The sequence below is a fragment of the Chiloscyllium plagiosum genome, unplaced genomic scaffold (genome assembly GCF_037043375.1).
Source record: "Chiloscyllium plagiosum isolate Xiang-an unplaced genomic scaffold, Cpla_swu_hap1 HiC_scaffold_14, whole genome shotgun sequence".
NCBI classification, from domain to species: Eukaryota; Metazoa; Chordata; class Chondrichthyes; order Orectolobiformes; family Hemiscylliidae; genus Chiloscyllium; species Chiloscyllium plagiosum.
Window position 1 is genome coordinate 8,339,633 of NW_028270152.1, and position 17,955 is coordinate 8,357,587.

At 41.2% G+C, this 17,955-nt stretch overlaps 1 protein-coding gene across 2 annotated transcripts in view; it reads right to left on the reverse strand.

Annotated features, from left to right (window-relative positions):
* The window catches only part of abtb1 (ankyrin repeat and BTB domain containing 1), a 67,790-nt gene that overhangs the window by 13,844 nt on the left and 35,991 nt on the right, over positions 1–17,955 (reverse strand). The window contains exons 5-9 of one of the 2 annotated variants that reach the window (XM_043707598.2): positions 15,927–16,086; positions 12,511–12,556; positions 10,179–10,295; positions 6,502–6,617; positions 3,603–3,701 (exon numbers count right to left, since the gene is read on the reverse strand). In XM_043707598.2, coding sequence (XP_043563533.1) covers positions 3,603–3,701; positions 6,502–6,617; positions 10,179–10,295; positions 12,511–12,556; positions 15,927–16,086 — 538 coding nt within the window. The remainder of the gene's footprint in view (positions 1–3,602; positions 3,702–6,501; positions 6,618–10,178; positions 10,296–12,510; positions 12,557–15,926; positions 16,087–17,955) is intronic. The other variant, XM_043707599.2, reaches the window with a different exon arrangement.

Here is a 17,955-nt window from a genome sequence, read left to right on the forward strand (position 1 = left end):
GCACCCCTCCTGCCAATGCTCTCCCAGGCTGAAATTGCAAGGAGAGGCAGATCCATTGGGGAAACATCAACCATTGTAACACAGTGCTAAGACTGGCAATGGAGTGGACTGAAAATTCAATTCATTTTTAAATTAAACCGACACAAACTTGCCTTTCAATATAAAAACGGCCGACGTGAAAAATAAAACAATGAGCTCAAAGAGGAAGCGTGAAGGACTGAAAGGTCGGAGTTTCCTTTGATAATAATGCTATTCATTCAGAACGTACCATGTTTTGTGCTGCAATGCAGGGGCTTGTTGACAGTAATGGAACACTTGATATCCTGCCGTCAGGGGAATATCTGGGACCATGTTAAATATTGGCCACACGAACTCTCAGCAGTCCTACACATTCTGACGCAAGGGCAAGATAACAACGCCTGAGGCAGTGCAGACATTGCCAGACAAACAATCAAAGCATTGCACTCAGATGTGGAGAAAGTGAGGATTGCAGATGCTGGAGATCAGAATTGAGAGCGCGGCGCTGGAAAAGCACAGCAGTTCAGGCAGCATCCGAGGAGCAGGAGAATTCCTGATGAAGGGCTTATGCCCGAAATGTCGATTCTCCTGATCCTTGAATGCTTCCGGACATGCTGCGCTTTTCCAGCACCACACTCTCGACTTTGCACTCAGACGTGCATAAGGACATATGCTTCCACTGAACTCATGGATTGAGCTGGTTTATGCTGGGTTGGTTTTGAATGGTAATCTCTTTAACAAACATGGTAAAGTTGGTTGCACTTAGTTTCACAATAAAAACTGAAGGAACTGCGGATGCTGTAACTCAGGAACAAAAATGGAAGTTGCTGGAAAACCTCAGCAGGTCTGGCAGCATCTGTGAAGAAAAGTCAGAGTTAATGTTTCAGGTCCGTTCCATTGACCTTTCCTCAGAAAGGTTAAAGAAACCTGAAACGTTAACTAATTTTTCTTCACAGATGCTACCAGACCTGCTGAGGTTTTCCAACAACAACTACATTTAGTTTCACATTATTTATGCTGTTGTTTCATTTAAATAAATATTTTTAAAGACTTCATGAAATGCAGGGGTCGCTGGCTGAGCCAGTATTTTATTGCCCATCCCTTTTATACTGGAGTTGAAAGTGAGGTGGTAATGGTGAGCTGCCTTCTTGAACCACTGCTGTCCACCTGGTGCAGGTAGATCCAAACAGCTGGTATGGAATGAGTTCCAGAATTCTAACTCAGCAACACTGAACAGTGACTTATTTCCAAATCAGGATGGGGAGTGACTTGGAGGGGAACATGGAGATGCTAGTGTTCCCATGTAGCTCCTGCCCTGGTTCTTCCAGATAGTAATGGAAATGGGTTTGGAAAGTGCTTTCGAAGGAACCTTGGTGAATTTCTGTAGGGCTTCTTCTAGATGGTGGACACTGTTGCTACTGAATGTCAGTGGTGGAGAGTCTGAATGTTTGCAGATGCGGTGCCAATGAAGTAGATTGCTTTGTCCTGGATAGTGTTGAATCTTTGGAATGTTGTTGGAGCTACATCGACCCAGGCAAGTGGGTTGGGTTTTACGTTCCACATTTGTGCCTTGCAGATGATGGACACGTTTTGAGGAGTCAGGTAGCGTGTTACTCACTGCAAGATTCCTAGCCTCTGACTTGCCCTTATAGCCAAAGTATTTTTACGCAGCTGGAGCAGTTCAGTTTCTGGTCGATGGTAGTCGATAATGGAGGATTCAGTGGTGGTGACATCAGTGAATGTCAAGGAGCGAAAGTTAGATCCTTTAATTGATACTTTAACCTGACTTTTTATACTAATGTGCTGGTCATTATTGTTGATATTTGTGAAGTCCTCTCTTCCAGCAAGTTGCTTACTTGCCCCTGACTAGATGTAGCAGGATGGTAGAACTTAAATCTGATCCAATGGCTGCCAAATCCCTTAGCCCTGTCTGACAGTTGTTGCTTGTGTTACTTGGCACATGAGTAGCTTTTTTTTGTAGCCTCGCCAGATTATTTTAGGTTTCCTTGGTGCTGCTCCTGGCATGCCATCATTAACTCTTCACTGAACTAGGGGTGATCCCCTGACTTGATGGTACTGTAATGGTAGAGTGGCAGAAATTCTGGGCCATGAAGTTGCAGATAGTGCTGGAGGTACAATTCTGCTGCTTCTAATGGCCCACAGCACATAACAGATGCCCAGTCTCGAGTTGTTTAAAATTTGTCCCATTTAGCATGGTGATAGTGCCACACATCATGACAGAGAGTATTCTTAATGTGAAGATGGATCTTTGCCTGCACAAGATCTGTGCGGTCACTCTTACCAATACTGTCATGAACAGATATATCTGCAGCAGGCAGACTGAAGATATGTTATTTCTTCTTGTTGGTTCTCTCACCAACTGCCACAGATGTTCCTTCTCCAAGGAAAGATACATTGGCACGGGAAGCAGTCCAGGAAAGGTTCATCTAGCTAATCCCAGGCATAGAGGCACTGTCTTATCAGGAGAAATCAGTTCAGCCTTCTTGGAATTTGTAAGGATGAGAGATAACCAATTGAAACACACAATATTCTCAGGAGACTTGACAGGGTAGATGCAGAAAGGTTGTTTCTCCTTGTGGGAGACTGGGACCTGAAGGAACAATCTCAGAGTTAAGGACTGCACATTTACAGAAATGAGTGGGAACTTCACTCAGAGGGGAGTGAGCCTGTGGAATTCTTTACCACAGAGAGCTGTTGAGTCTGGGTCATGAAGTTAAGAAATCTATCTAAGCCTTGCATAATCAGTAAGGGAATCAAGGGTTAGGGGAAAGACAAGAAAGTGAAGTTGAGGATTATCAGGTTAGCCGTGATCTCACTGAATGGTGAGTCAGACATGTTGAGCTGAAGGGCCCCATTCTGTTTCTAAGCCTTGTGGTCTTGGTGGAATTTTTAGGATACCTGATGTGTTATAACCAAATAAAAATGCTTGGTCTAGATAACAATGAGCTTTCCCATTCCCTATTTCAAAGACGAATATCTCACTCAGCTCAGGGTGCATCTGGGAGAATACCATGTACCAGGCTGTGGCATTGCACAAATCTCTTGACTTAGCTGAAAAGAAAGCACATTACCTGATGTGCTCCCCAGTGACTTCAAAATTATAATGTTTTTGATGTAGATTTTCTCATCTTAGACAACATCAACTCATAACTTGCTTTATATACTTTTTAAAAACTTGGTACAGAAATAAGCATAATTAAGTGAGGCACACTACATGCTAAAACAGTTAAGTCCGAAGTAATTTCAAGTAACATCTTGGAAAAGAATCAAACATTATAGCTAGAACAATTTTTTTTTTAAAAAGTTAAAAATCACAACACCAGGTTATAGTCCAACAGGTTTGTTTGGAAGCACTAGCTTTCAGAGCGCTGCTCCTTCATCAGGTACAACCTGATAAAGGTGCAGCACTCTGAAAGCTAGTGCTTCCAAACAAATCTGTGGGACTATAACCTGGTGTTGTATGATTTTTGACTTTGTACACCCCCAGTCCAACACCGGCACCTCCAAATCATTTTTTTTTTTAAAAACCTGGTTACGAATAGGCATTTTCAGATTTGGCGTACCTTGTGGCACAAGAAGATATAACCTTCGACTCGGAAACTCAAATCAGCATAACTGCTAAAGTTATCAGTGCTGTCGAAAGGCAGCTCACCAAAACCAACCTGGGGTAGGAAAAGATCAACATTATTTCTTTACGAGAGAAAGAAAAACACTGATGCTATTTTTCAATCAAGGGAAATACAATATCGAAAATGGGCGTAGGACATTTTGCAAGGGAAGCTTCTCTTGCCAGGAAGAGTTAATCCCTCTACACTACAACACCAACTAAGCTGTGTTTCACAATCATACACACTGGTACATCTTACGACCAAACATTGTCACAATTCTAAAAATATTAAGTGCCTCACCATGAGCAAGATTCAGTCCAGTTCATTTCAATGGGGAAGTAAAAACCTTTTAAATATTTTGATGGCCTTGAAACAATTCAAATTTCAACTCATTTGCTCGAACTATAGATTGCTCTTTATTATGCTGCTGGCTTAGAGTCCTTCCACGGCTATTCTATTCCTGACACAGTTACAATTTTTTTGTTAAAACTTCACTTCTTTTCTATAACCTGTATCTAAATATATCAATCTAGAATTATAAACCCATGTTGACACTTCCCAACGTAACAATACTATGGCTTTAAGAGGTTATTGTAACCTGTTTTTTTTTTAAGAGACATTTTAAGGCAGAGGTACTGAGCAGTCTATCAGGGCTATTAGAGTAAACAGCTTGAGAGGCCTTGGGTTTTTTAAATTTGGAACAGAAGCAGCCTGAATGGGTGTGGTCAAGCTCCAACAGAACCAGGACTATTAGTTTTAGCTTTGAAGAAGTGGAAGCTGTTTTTCCCCTCTCTCAGTTACAGCCATAAGCTGGGGATTCTCGTCCTGCTACTGGAGCTGTATGCGAGACAATCTGTTTTCTGAAGTTGACTTTTGCCAAGAGTGTATGTTTATGGGATGTTAATATATTGGAACATTTCATTAGTTATAGTTACTTTATCGACTATTCTGTTAAGTTTTCCAATAGAGTTGTTATTCAATTCGTCCTTTGCTGTATTTTAACTATAGAGGATAAATAAAGTATGTTTAGCTTGACCAATCGAATCGCATCAGGAACGCAACACCTTACGTTTACCTTTAAAATAATGTTAGGCCCTAGACTATGTTCTGAATATTTTGAGGGGGTTTGGTCTGGTCCACTACACCAATCAGATAATTTCCAGTCATCACACCCTTTACAGTAGATTCTATTATTTTCTCTCCTATTGCCGTCAGGTTAACAGCTCTGCCATTCCTGGCTTTTCCTTCCCTCCTTCTTTAAAGGGTGGGGTTATATTTGCAACCATCCAGCCTGCAAACACCATTTCAAATTCTATTGAATTTGTAATACGTCCACCAATGCAGCCAACGCCCTTATAGCCACCTCTTTTAATACACTGATACAGAGATCATCAGCTCTGTGTTCCAACCCTTTGGGGTAGCACGCCATAAATTGAGTTCAGCTATTCCCAGAGGTCAGTTAGCTTAGTTGGTTGGACAGCTGGTTTGCAATGCAGTTTCATTCCTGCACTGGCTGAGGTCACCATGAAGACTCTCCTTTTCAACCTCCCCCATCGCCTGAGACCTGGAGACCCTCAGATAAAACCACTACCAATCATTTCTCTCTCTCTCTCTCTCTCTCTCTCTCATGTGAGAGCAGCCCAATAGTTTGGTCAGACTTTACCCTTTATTCCCCAAGTTGTACCAAATATTAACGATTTATCTAAAAGGTATGTCGAGTGTTAAGAATACAGAAGTAGGAAACGTTGCTGCAACTGAGCGAGGCATTAGTGAGACCGCACCTTGAGCGGTGTATATAATTTTGGCCCCCTTAGTTGAGGGATGTAGTTGCATTGGAGCATTTCAAAGAAGGTTCACTGGATTGATTCCAGAGGTGAGGGGTATGTCTCATGAAGAGAGATTGAGTAGTTTAGGCATGGTGGCACAGTGGTTAGCACTGCTGCCTCACAGCGCCAGAGACCCGGGTTCAATTCCTGCCTCAGGCGACTGGTGTGGAGTTTGCACGTTCTCCCAGTGTCTGCGTGGGTTTCCTCCGGGTGCACCAGTTTCCTCCCACAGTCCAAAGATGTGCAGGTCAGGTGAATTGGCCATGCTAAATTGCCCGCAGTGTTAGGTAAGGGGTAAATGTAGGGGTATGGGTGGGTTGCGCTTCGGCGGGTCGGTGTGGACTTGTTGGGCAAAAGGGCCTGTTTCCACACGGTAATGTAATCTAATGTAATCTAATCTGATCCTCTCTGGAGTTTAGAAAAATGAGAGGAGTCAGCATTCAAGTAGCGCTCTTTTAAGTTTTTGAATTGTAAAAAGTTCTGTTATAGCAGTTTAGGAATAATTTTGCAGAGCACATTGTAATCTTTACTCATACATCCCTATATATTCATGAATCATTCATTTTTTGATTGGGGAACTGAAGAATGATACTGCACAGAAAGAGGTCACTGAGCTGAGCAGGTCTCTTTGAAAGAACCATCCATTTAGTTGCACAACTATATCTTCCTCATAGCCATGCAAAGTTATTATGATTTTTTCAATTCCATTTCCAAAATGATTATGGAACAAGTTTCTACTGACCTTTCACACAGTTCATTCGAGATGGTCACAAGTCACTGGGTTGGAAAAGATGATTCGCATCCCCTCACCCTCTGGTTCATCTATAAATCATCCTCCATGTGTGCTCTCCGGCTACAGATCTCTCTGCCATCAGGAACAGTTTCCCCCCTATGTACTCCATCTACTTCATGGTTTTGAACACCTCTAATACCCTCACTTTAATCTTTCTCTCAGAAGAGAATCAATTCCAAAAATCTAGGTCCGTTGTAATTTGTTTTTTGCTAAATTATCAGAAGTTAAAGCCTACCCTGAGCTCAGCAGGCAGGGCACAGTCAGCGAGTATGGCCAGATCATCCTGCAACCTGCAGTTTTCATCAGGTTCGAGCGTCAGGACTTTCACCCAGGTTCCAGGCTTTGAGGAAACTGTTTCAAAAAAAAAAGATGAAACTTAACAGCTTCACAATCCACTATCAAATGGTCAAAAATATAGATTAGATTCCCTACAGTGTGGAAACAGGCCCTTCGCCCCAACAAGACCACACCGACCCTCTGAAGTGTCACCCACCCGACCAGTTTCCCTCTGACTAATGCACCTAACACTAATGCACCTAAGGGCAATTTAGCATGGGCAATTCACTTGACCTGCACATCTTTGGACTGTGGGAGGAAACTGGAGCACCTGAAGGAAACACACGCAGATATGGGGAGAATGTGCAAACTCCACACAGACAGTCACCCGAGGCTGGAATCGAACGTGGGTCCTTGGCGCTGTGAGGCCACCTTTAAAGCAAATGGGTCATATTAACTGCTCTGAAGTCTGCTTAACGATCCGTCAGTGTGACTTGGTTGTTAAAGATTAAGGGAGGTCTTGATTTTCTTGTAACAAAATGCACGGTGTTCACGCTTGTAGACAATAGCAGTAGCATCTGTGTTTACAGTGACTAGACTGCGAGGCTCTGAAGTTCCAGGAACACGTTGGGGTTGTCTGGTTATAAACAGTTATCCTTTTAATCGTCCATTTACTTTCAAGACAGAGTTGGGAATAAGCTCATCAAGAGTTCTACCTGGAACTTTGAGGGACAAGGAGTTTACGATAATCTTGAGAAATCTTGCACACAACCTACCAAGATCCCAGAGAGAGAGAGAGAAAGCAGCTAGAAGTTAACGTTTCCAATGGTGCGCCATGCAGAAATGTGGAAGAGAGCTCGCACTCAAATTAAATAAAGCTAATGTGTGAGAGTCTGCAATTAGGCTGGAAGATTTCCTGCTGAAGGGAGAATCGCCAGGAAAAAAAACTTCACCATGGAAGTTCTATAATTAAAAGTTACCAGAGCTGAGAAAGGAAAAACATTGAAATAACCCATGGAAGGCAAAAACCACTTTTGACCGGACCCAGGAGACAATGTGAAGCATACCTGTGAAGTAGGTTTTGTGTTAAAAGTAAACGGTGAAACTTCCATTCTGTACTTTAAAGAGTAGGTGGGTAACAATACATGTTCAGCCAGTTGTGCTTTTATAGATCGGAAATCCTTTATCCGAAAACCTAGGTCCAACTGTTTTTCGGATGAGGGATATTTTCTGCTTTTGGATACACTGACATCAATGAGCTGCTTCAGCTTCCCTGCTTCAATTATCAATCACAGCCGGTTTAAACTGCCATCAGTTCTTTTGACATTAAAAAATACCAATTTGCACAGATTTATTAGGGTCTTGTCTGCTTTACACAAGCAATTCTTTCCTTTGCAAAATCAGAAATGATGGCGATCTGGGTGAGAAAATAACCTACTCTTTTCTAACTGCTGGATCAATTTGGGAAAAGACAATGTGAAATGTACTTATCAGCATGATGTGCACTGAAAATGTGCAATAAAATAGTTCTTATAATATTGAAAACATAGGAATATACTAAATGCATAGTGAAATTCTACTTATGAAAGCACATAAGTCCGTTCAGACCCTTCGGGAAAAAGGTGAAAGTGGGTACTGCAGACGCTGGAGATCAGAGTCAAGATTAGAGTGGTGCTGGAAAAGCACAGCAGGTCAGGCAGCATCCAAGGAGCAGGAAAATCGACGTTTCAGGCAGAAGCCCTTCATCTGGAATGAGGCCTCATTGCTGATGAAGGGCTTTTGCCCAAAACGCCAATTTTCCTGCTCCTCGGATGCTGCTTGACCTGCTGTGCTTTTCCAGCACCACTCTAATCTTGCCTTTGGGAAAAAGCTTCGCTTGGCCTGAAAAGATCCAAACAGATTGGAAGTGAAGCTCTTTTTTCCCCAAAGGGCCAAGCAACCTGAGGACATGTGAGAAAACTTCGACCCGCTTGGGCCGAGCAAAGTTTATTTTCCAAAGGAATCTTTACCGTTTTTGGACAAATGGATAAAGGATTCCCAAAGAGTAGGCTTCTGCTGTAGTGAAAGTCTTAAAACTCACTGTGCCATCCTTTCAGCTATCACTGGAGGTTTAATGATTTAAGAAAAGTTGCTTGTCTCCATGATAATTGTAACAAAAATAATTTTTAAAGGCATCAATCGTGTTAATATAACATTACTCAGATTTCTGCTAAAAGGATTAGCTTTCACCAGAGCGACAACTCCAAGAACCTTTCAGAATCTATTCAAACGTTTACTGTGGGCGGTTTCTTGAGCTGGGTTCAGCACTGCTCCATCTCCATTTATTTGTAACCAGTTTAAAACGAAATACCAGAAGTGGCAGTTCCAGCAAGTAACAAAGATCCATGATAGCAAAAGGTCTCAATGGCCCTACCGCTTCATTTCCCTAAGTTTCCTTATGAGCAAAACACCTCGACTTTGTGAAGACCGCATTATTTCGTTTTGGGAATTCTGACTGCAGATTAAAATAGAAAAAATAACTTTTAAAACCAAGGACTGTGCAAGGCAAGGCTACACTTCTTAAAGTCACTGAACCTCATAGTGAATGCTGTTTACACTGATTCTTTGTTCACCCAGTTTAAGCTGTCACCTTTAACCAGTATCTTAAGAGACTTCGTACACCAATCATCCTACTCCTCCTGCAAAGTAGAGAGAGAATCTGGAGAAAGGAGTTTGAAGAACAGAAAATCCTGGCAAGCAAAAAGGAACATCTCAATGAATCCTGTTGACTGATGCTATTGAACTGTGTTTCCTAGTTTGCTTCCCCTCCATGGATACATCTAATAGCTTTAGGTTTGTCTGTGTCTGTCTGGTGTATGGGTTTGAAAAGGGTATTAGAGCTTTAACTAGTAGAGCCATATATCAATATTCATAGCTGGTTATTTGTGATAAGTATTTACTTACTTGTAATAAATAACAGCTCTTGTTAAGTATAAAAGTTGGTCAGTGTATTCTGAATTTGATTCCAAGTTGGGGATTTTGCATCTTTTGCAATCAGTAGCGGGGTTTGAGAATTAGTGCACCTTCCCTAGTGGGTTGTAACAATTTGGCCACTAGCCATAGCAGTGTAACTGAGTCACAGAGATCAACAATGAGCCTGTCACTACATAATGCTGTGGCTGCACCAAGTTTCTTTATGCTTCACAGGTATTACTCTGACCAGCCAGAGAAAGGTTTGAACATCGTGAACCAATGTTTCAAACAACAAGACCTGAAGTGGTCCTATTTTTCACCTCATATGGACAGCGAGTGTCAGCAAGCCAGAAGAGGAGGAGAATTCTCAGTGGTGCCCTGGGTCAATATTCGACTAACCTGCATCTCCCAAGCTACCTCACTAAAACAGATCCTCTGTTCACTGAATTTTACAAAATTCTGTGTGCAAACTGGGGGCTGCATTTCTCTACATTAGATAGTGACAAAAATAAATAAATGGGTTGAGAGCACTCTGGGACTTTGAGATTGTAAAAGGTATCACATCAAGGAGTTTGTTTTTATTCAGGGGGCTATAAAGGGGAAGAGAAAGAAATAATCAAGGGAAATATGACAATTTACTTTTTAAAAAAAGCTAGACGTGCAAGTGAAGTTGCAAAGACTTACCAAACTCATCGATTTCTTTACGTTTGCCTTCTAATTTACTGATGAGTTCTTCTAACTTGCATTGCTTTGCTAAGATTTTAAAATCTTCAACATTTTCAACTTCAATATCTAAGCGACCTATGGAAACACAAACAACCATTAAAACTGGTAACTGCAATTTGAGGAAATAAACAACAGCCAACAGATTTATTAAAGATAAATCATTTCCAACCACCTCAATTTGGGTTCTTTAATGAAACAAAGAATATATATGGACTTTCAAAAGGCTTTTCATGTAAGTGCAACGTAATAGATTTACTAAGACAGTATAATCCTCTAGGATGAGAGAGCGTGCAGCAGAATTAAGTTGAAAGATGGGAGAGCCAATGTCAAGAATAGTGGTGAAGTCATTTGTCAGACTCTATGTTGTCACACAGTGGCGCTGCCCCCGGCATCGGTGTTGCCAATGTAATTTGAAGGACCTGAACTTGTGTATGGTGGTACAATTGAAGAGTTTGCAAATGTAGTAACTAATGAGGATAGCAGAAGATGTCAGGAGGACTGGTAAAATGGGCAAACACACAACAGATTAAATTTAATGCGGAGAGTGTAAATAATAAATTTTTGAAGGAAAAGTGAGAGGCAATAATAAAATAAATAGGACAATTTCACAGGGGGCCATAGAAACAGAGGGTGCTTGGAGTTCATATGCACAAATCTTTGGAGGTGGCATGTCAAGATGATAAAACTGTTAAAGACCGATGTGATTCGTGGTTTTATAAACAGACAAAAAGAAACCTTTACAAAATTACAGATTTGATCCTAGAATGTATTCAACTTTGGTGCCACACTTTAGGAAAGAATTCAAGGTTTATCAGATGAGACAAACTGGGACTATTCTCAGAGCAGAGAACATTCGGGGTTGAACAAAGTAGATATATTTAGATTTCTAGAGAGCTTTGATAGAGTAGATAGGGAGAAGCTGTTCATACAGCAAGTTATGAAAATGGAATGCATTTCCTGAAAGGGTGATGGAAGCAGTTTCACTTATAAATTTCAAAAAAGACAAATCAGATAAATACTTAACAGGAAAAATCTGCAAGCCTATGGGGAAGCGAGCAGGTGGATGGAACTAATCAGATACCTCTTTGAAAGAGCTGTTACAGGCTGTGTAAGAATTAAAAATGACCCCTCGGATGACACACCAGTACTACTGAAACAAAAGGCAAAAGCACACACGCTCAGAGAAATGGTACACAATAAGCAAAACGGACAGACTCTTAAAATAAGAAAAAAAAAACACAACCAATGTAGGGAAAGGACGAATAGATGGATCTAGTCAGGAGCTAGTATAGACACTATGGCCCACTGACCCTCTTTTGCACTAAATTCTTGCAATTCCTTCAAACATTTTTTCTCCACATTCTACAACTACACAAGAAGACAGACATGAAATAAATGCATGTGGCAATTAAACATTGTGAATTGTAGTCTCTGCTGTAATGTAGAAAACAAATCAGCCAAAGACTTTTTTAAAAAAATTCATACACAAAACATGGGTGCTAGTTGGTAATGCCAGCATTTATTGCCCATCCCAAATTGTTCTTTGAGTGCAGCTGAGTCAAGCACATTGCTATGGTTCTGGAGTCACATGTAGGCTAGATCAGGTGAGGATGTCAGATTTCTTTCCATAAGTATATCAGCAAGCGAGACGGGCTTTTAACAGAATAGTCAATGGTTTATAGTCACCATTCCTGACTTTTTAAATCAAATTTAAATTCCATCTGGGATTTAAAACCATGTCCCCAGACCATTAACTTGGTTTGCTGGATTCTGATGAAGTCACCAGAGTCAAAATGTTAACTCCTAACCCTGCTTTCTTCCCACAAATGCTGCCAGACCTGCTGAGTTTCACCAGCAATTTCTGTTTTTGTTGCCAGATTACTGGGCCAGTAATATGACCACCAGTCCACTGCCTTCTTTTAATCTATTTGCATTAAGCAGGGCAGCATAAACAATGTGATTATGGTCAGAGTGTGGGATTGGCTGAGGGATTAATATTAGTCAGAAGAGGAGTGAATTCTCTCCCTCATCTTCAAATAATGTCAAGAGATCATTCATTCAAGGTGGCACATTATACTTCAGGTTAGCATCTCACCTGTAAAATGGCACCTCCAACTATGCAGCACTCCTTCAGTACTGCACTGAGAGGGTCAGCCTAGAATCTGTGCTTCCTGGAACAGGGCTTGAATCCACAAACTTGAGACTTAGAAACGAGAGTTGTATCAACTGGGCCCATCACCTATACTCCAATTTCTCCAATGCATAACAGATAAGGCAGCACATTACATACCTGTATAGAAAAACTGCAGGATTGCCCTGAAAGCCATTGGGTTTATCTGCCAAACAGAGGAAAAAGATAAGCAATATGAAACAGACCTTAATACCAAAGCAGAATAATCTTGTGAATACATGTTATTATAGTTTCGCTTAAACAATACAAAGTTGGTTTTTCATAGAATAGACTCCCTACAGTGTGGAAACAGGCTATTTGACCCAACAAGTCCACAGTGACCCTCCAAAATTATCCCACCCAGATCCATTCCCCTACTCCTATTACAGAGGAACCTCGATTATTCGATCGTTACAGGTGGGCAGCATTTTGTTCGGTTAATCGAATTCCGGATAATCAAATGCTGGATAACATAGTTTAGCCAAGCTTTAGGATCTTGCAATCCTGCCAGATAATCTGATATTCGATAATAGAATGCTGGATAATTGAGGTTCCTCTGTACCCTACAATTCCTCTGACTAATCATATAGCCTACACATCCTAAAACACTCTGGGAAATTTACTGTGGCCAATTCATGTAACCCACATATCTTTGTCTGTGGGAGGAAACTGGAGCACCTGGGGGAAACCCACACAGACATGCAGAGAATGTGCAACCTCCACACAGACAGTTGCCCGTGGCTGGAATCGAACACAGGGCTCTGCGGCTGGGAGGCACCAATAGTAATCACTGAGCCACCATGCTGCTCTTATGTCTGTACTCAATGCCAACTTAAACAACTCCAAATTAGGGTTGGCATATGAAATATAGCCATCAAAACGTACAGCCAGCACATGATAGAGATAACCCAGTCTAAACCACCACAAGCTATGCAAAAACAGAAACTGGAGAAACTCAGCAAGTCTGGCAGCATCTATGGGAAGAAAGCAGAGCTAATATTTCATTACGTATCTCTTAAATTTCTCATATATATCTTTGTCTTTGGACGCCGTGTCCACATATTGGCTCACGTGTTGCCTTCCACATCCCCCTCTCCTCCCACCACTTCGGCTTCAGCATATATATCAGGTTTTCCAAGCTAACAGTGCTGATGTACAGTCATCGGACATGAAACATTAACTCTGCTTTCCTTCCATAAATGCTGCCAAACCTGCTGAGTTTCACCAGCAATTTCTGTTTTTGTTTCAGATCTTTAGCATCTGCAGTTCCTTGTTTTATTTCACCTGAGCTGGGGAATCACCAGAGTATTCAGGTCGTTCTGTTACAATGTCAACGTGAATTTGCTGTAATACAACTGACGAATTGGAAGCGTTGTTTCTAAAGAACAAACCTTTAAAACGTGTGTTGAGTGTAACGTGACTACAGCGCCAACACTTCAAGTGCTGTTTCTAAAGTGTGATCCTCTTTTTCTATAAAGCGGGGTTGCACAAGAACGCAACCATGGTGTTATAGAAGAACTGACTGTACCTAGAAATGGTTCTGTGACAAGTCACTCACTTTCTGCCTCCCCAAAACTGTTCGCATATACAAGGCAGAAATCAGAGTGTGACCAGCAATAACCAAATCCCATCTTCCCTATGAATAAAAAGAAAATGGATGTGTACTGGTTAATGAGTACAATGATAAAAAGGGAGAAGATCAGCGAAAAAAGATGCACAGAATTCAGAATTCAACAGTTAGTAACTGGTGAAACTGCAATTGAAGCAGGCAAGCAGAAAGACTTGGGGACAATTAAAAAGAAAATTGCAGATGCTGCAAAATTGAAACAAAAATAGAAATTGCAGGGGACACCCGGCAGCTCTGGCAACATCTGAGGGGATAAAACAGAGTCAGCATGGAGTCCAGTTCTCAATTACACTGGACTTGAAATGTTAACTCTGTTTTCTCTCCACAGATGCTGACAGACCTGCTGAGTTTCTCCAGAAAGATCTGGGGTTTCAGATACATAAACAAGAACAAGCTGAAATACTCTTAAAAATATGGGTTTTTTATAAATTGGAATGCAAAGGGATCATTCTAAATCTATGCCTATCAATTGTTGTGCTGCAGTTGGAACACTGGCTTAGATTTTGCTGAGATTGCCAAAGAGACAACTTTCATCATGTACAGTGACTCAAGAGTTTGAGCAGGTTCATCAACAGAGATATGAATTGAATTTAGTTTCAGTTCCCAGCCTTCCACGAGGAGTCTGTGGGCAGGGTAAGCCATGTGGAGGATTCTCAGCCAGACTGAAGAACGCTCACTGAGGCACAAGCCGGAAAACAGGAAGTATTTAAAAAAAACAGAAAACATAAATTACTAATCATTGCACACAAAGCAAAATCAGGACAGGGCATACAGATAGGGTAAGCACACAAAAGAATGAAACAGGAAAAACAATAAAAAAGCAACATTAATTTTCTTTTGAGAGAATGAAATTCCAGGCTTTTGTTCACTTTTCAGGGCCAGAGAGGTTGCAAGCCCCAATCATTGCTTATTACACAGTCAGAAACTCAATTATACTTAACTGAACAAGTCCTAATTTCTTTCAGCCAGTTTAAAAGTGAAAAAAGCAGATATTAGCACGGCATGTCAGTGATCTATCCATCGACAAAGGCAAGCAACAGCCAGCACGTGCTGGGGTGAGACATCTCCACCAACAGCAACCACAAAATTTCCACGTTTAAAAGCGCATGTGCAGAGGCCAGAAATTTTACTTAAGAGATGAGAGGTGCCAGTCCCAAAGTCCAACCCTGTGTCCAGTTGTGGGCACTACACCAGAGGAAGAACATCAAAGTCTTGAAAAGAGTACGTGCAGAAGAAATTCACTGCAAGGGTATCAGGGCTGGGAACCTTTGCTACGAGAGTGAGTCGAGAAAACTTTCAATACCAAGGCAGAGATGATGGAGTTGTTCAGATTTATAAAATACTTTGCAGAAGCAGGACGAGGGGAATCTTTCCCACCATTGGGAAGTTGGTAGCCAGAAAATGTCAATCAAAATTCATGGAGTTTTCTCCTGCCATAACTTCACAGCAAGTTTAGGATATGTGGCGATTTATGGCAGCAATGGCAATTTATCTGGCGAAAGAAAAGTTATTGTGGGAAATCAAATCCAAATGCATACCTCTAAATTCACTATTGGACGAATAAAGAATTCAGAATTGATTTAAGGTAAAGGGTCACTTGGATATGGAATGAACATTCACCAGCAACAGCAGTAGGAACAGGATACACAAAGCTTTTTAAAAAAGCAGGCTAACAGATAATTTGAATAATGCATTTTTTGGGGGAATGGAGCAGGGCTTCTTTTCAGTTCATTGCAAGAGAAGAACAATAGATTAGCATCCATCGCCCATTGTCTTCGAGGTGATGGCAAACCACCTTCTTGTACTATTGCAGTCCATTAGGTTTCTCAGAAAGCCAACACAAAGTACAATCTGGTCGAAGAGCTCCTTACGGTGCTGTAAAACACCATCACTAACTTGCATCATTTACCAATGGATGCTTGAGGGCTATCGCCTTTCTCCCCTTCCATTTTGTCTGCAACATTTCTGCGAAGTATGTTGAGCGAGCATTCAATACACAGCGATGGGCTCTGAACGTCTGGCCATGAACAAGGAAGGAAATGTCACTATAGTAGCCTTGTTCCAATAACCTAATCGTGGAAACAAGAAAAATAAAGATTAGTACTGTGGATTAAATTAGAATGCCACAATACCCATCTGTAGCCATTTTCATCTTTCTGTTTTCCCTTTGTGCTCACCAAGGTGGGGAGTGGGGGTCAAAAAATTCAGAGGGGTTTGAATGTGGAATGGGCAAAAGAGGCAGGTGGGTCTAGTTTCGTTTGGGATTATGGAAAACATGAACTGGTTGGACCCAAGGATCTGTTTCGTGCTGTATGACTGTCAGTCTTGGAAAATAAAACTGATTTTGAAGCAGCTCAGGGGTCACCATTGTAACTCCTAGGTCATTTAGATCATTTTTTTTTAAAAATCATGAAATGCCCCAGCTATGTACCTCATTCCTATTCTCCTACTGTAACAGCCTGGCACTTTAAAAACATCAAACCATTCTTGCACTTGTCAGATTGACAATGCCTAAAATTTTAAAACCTTGACAGGAACTATGAACTTAATGGCCTCTTTGCCCCCTGTAAAATTTTATGGACTTATAGAAAGACCCAATGGGAAAATCTGTGTGGAAACCAATGAAGACTACACCAGCTGTTAAATAAATTGACGCACTCAAGTGCAATTGTGCACAGATACAGACATTCAAAATAATTCAATAGCTACTTGAAAAGATCTGATTTGGAATAAAGCAAGAATGTGGTAATGACAGACACCTTCCTGTTCTGAGAGAGGGAAGCATATAGCATTGATACATTTAAGGAGGGACCTGAACACAAGGATACCAGGAATAGTGTGATACAGGGGAGAGTATACAAAAGTGAAGTGTAGTCTGGAAAGTTGGACCTAAAAGCCTGTTTCTGAGTTAAGTATTCTGACAGGATAATTGTGCCCAAATTAACAGTAGTGAGCTGCCCCATGACCAACAATGAAAGACAGAAATAACTCAAACTCATCGCTCTTTGGATACTTTTCAACAGCAGGACAGAGCATGAAAAACAACTTGGATATTTGTTTCCGTTCTAAAGCAGTGTCATATAGGACTCTAAAGGTTAACTCCAGTTGTCTTTCCACAGAAGTTGTAGGACCTGCTAAGTCTCTCCAGTACTTTGCTTTTATGACGTATTTCTCTTCAGAAATGCTCCCAAGTGCTTTATAGCAAGTGACAAACAGAGGAGACTTTCAACTTGTTAGTCTGAGCTGACACTTAACAGGAGTTGAGAGGGAAAGCCCATTTCAGCACCCATTCCATACTCCTGAATAACATTTCACATTGCATATATAACACAGATTGACTGGAAAGGACAGTAAAAGGAAGCAGAACATGCCTAGAGTGGGAAATAGTGAGCTAGCAAACTGACCCAACTATTTCGCAGGCATGACCAATTGGACTGGTTTCTGCTGATATTACCACTGATGAGGTCAAACCAATTAGCAATGCTAATGGAACTCTGTTATATAGCATTATGAACAAGACTTTTGTTACTTGTAATCAGACAATCACAATCTTGCATTTACGTTTACTGTAGCTGCCTCTTTATATTGCCATAGAATTTGATTCTGTAGGCCAAAGGGGAGATCTGCATGTAGATGCTTACGCTGCAGGCAGTGAACAGAACACAGTAACCCTGGCTTTCAATCAGGACCCAAATGGAATGTTGCAAATATTTGGAGAGCAGGGAACAAGGGCGCACACAAACTCTTTCTTTCAGTTTCTTGAGCACCCACACAGCCCAAAGGATTCCAACAGCACACTTTAAACCTGGCCTGACATTGCACTGGAAATGCATTTCAATATTCACACAGAGCTGAGAGAACTGCTTTTGTAACAATGCAAAAAGTGGACACACTTAACTCTAAGAGTTAGGAAGACGCTTATCAAACAAGAAAAAAAG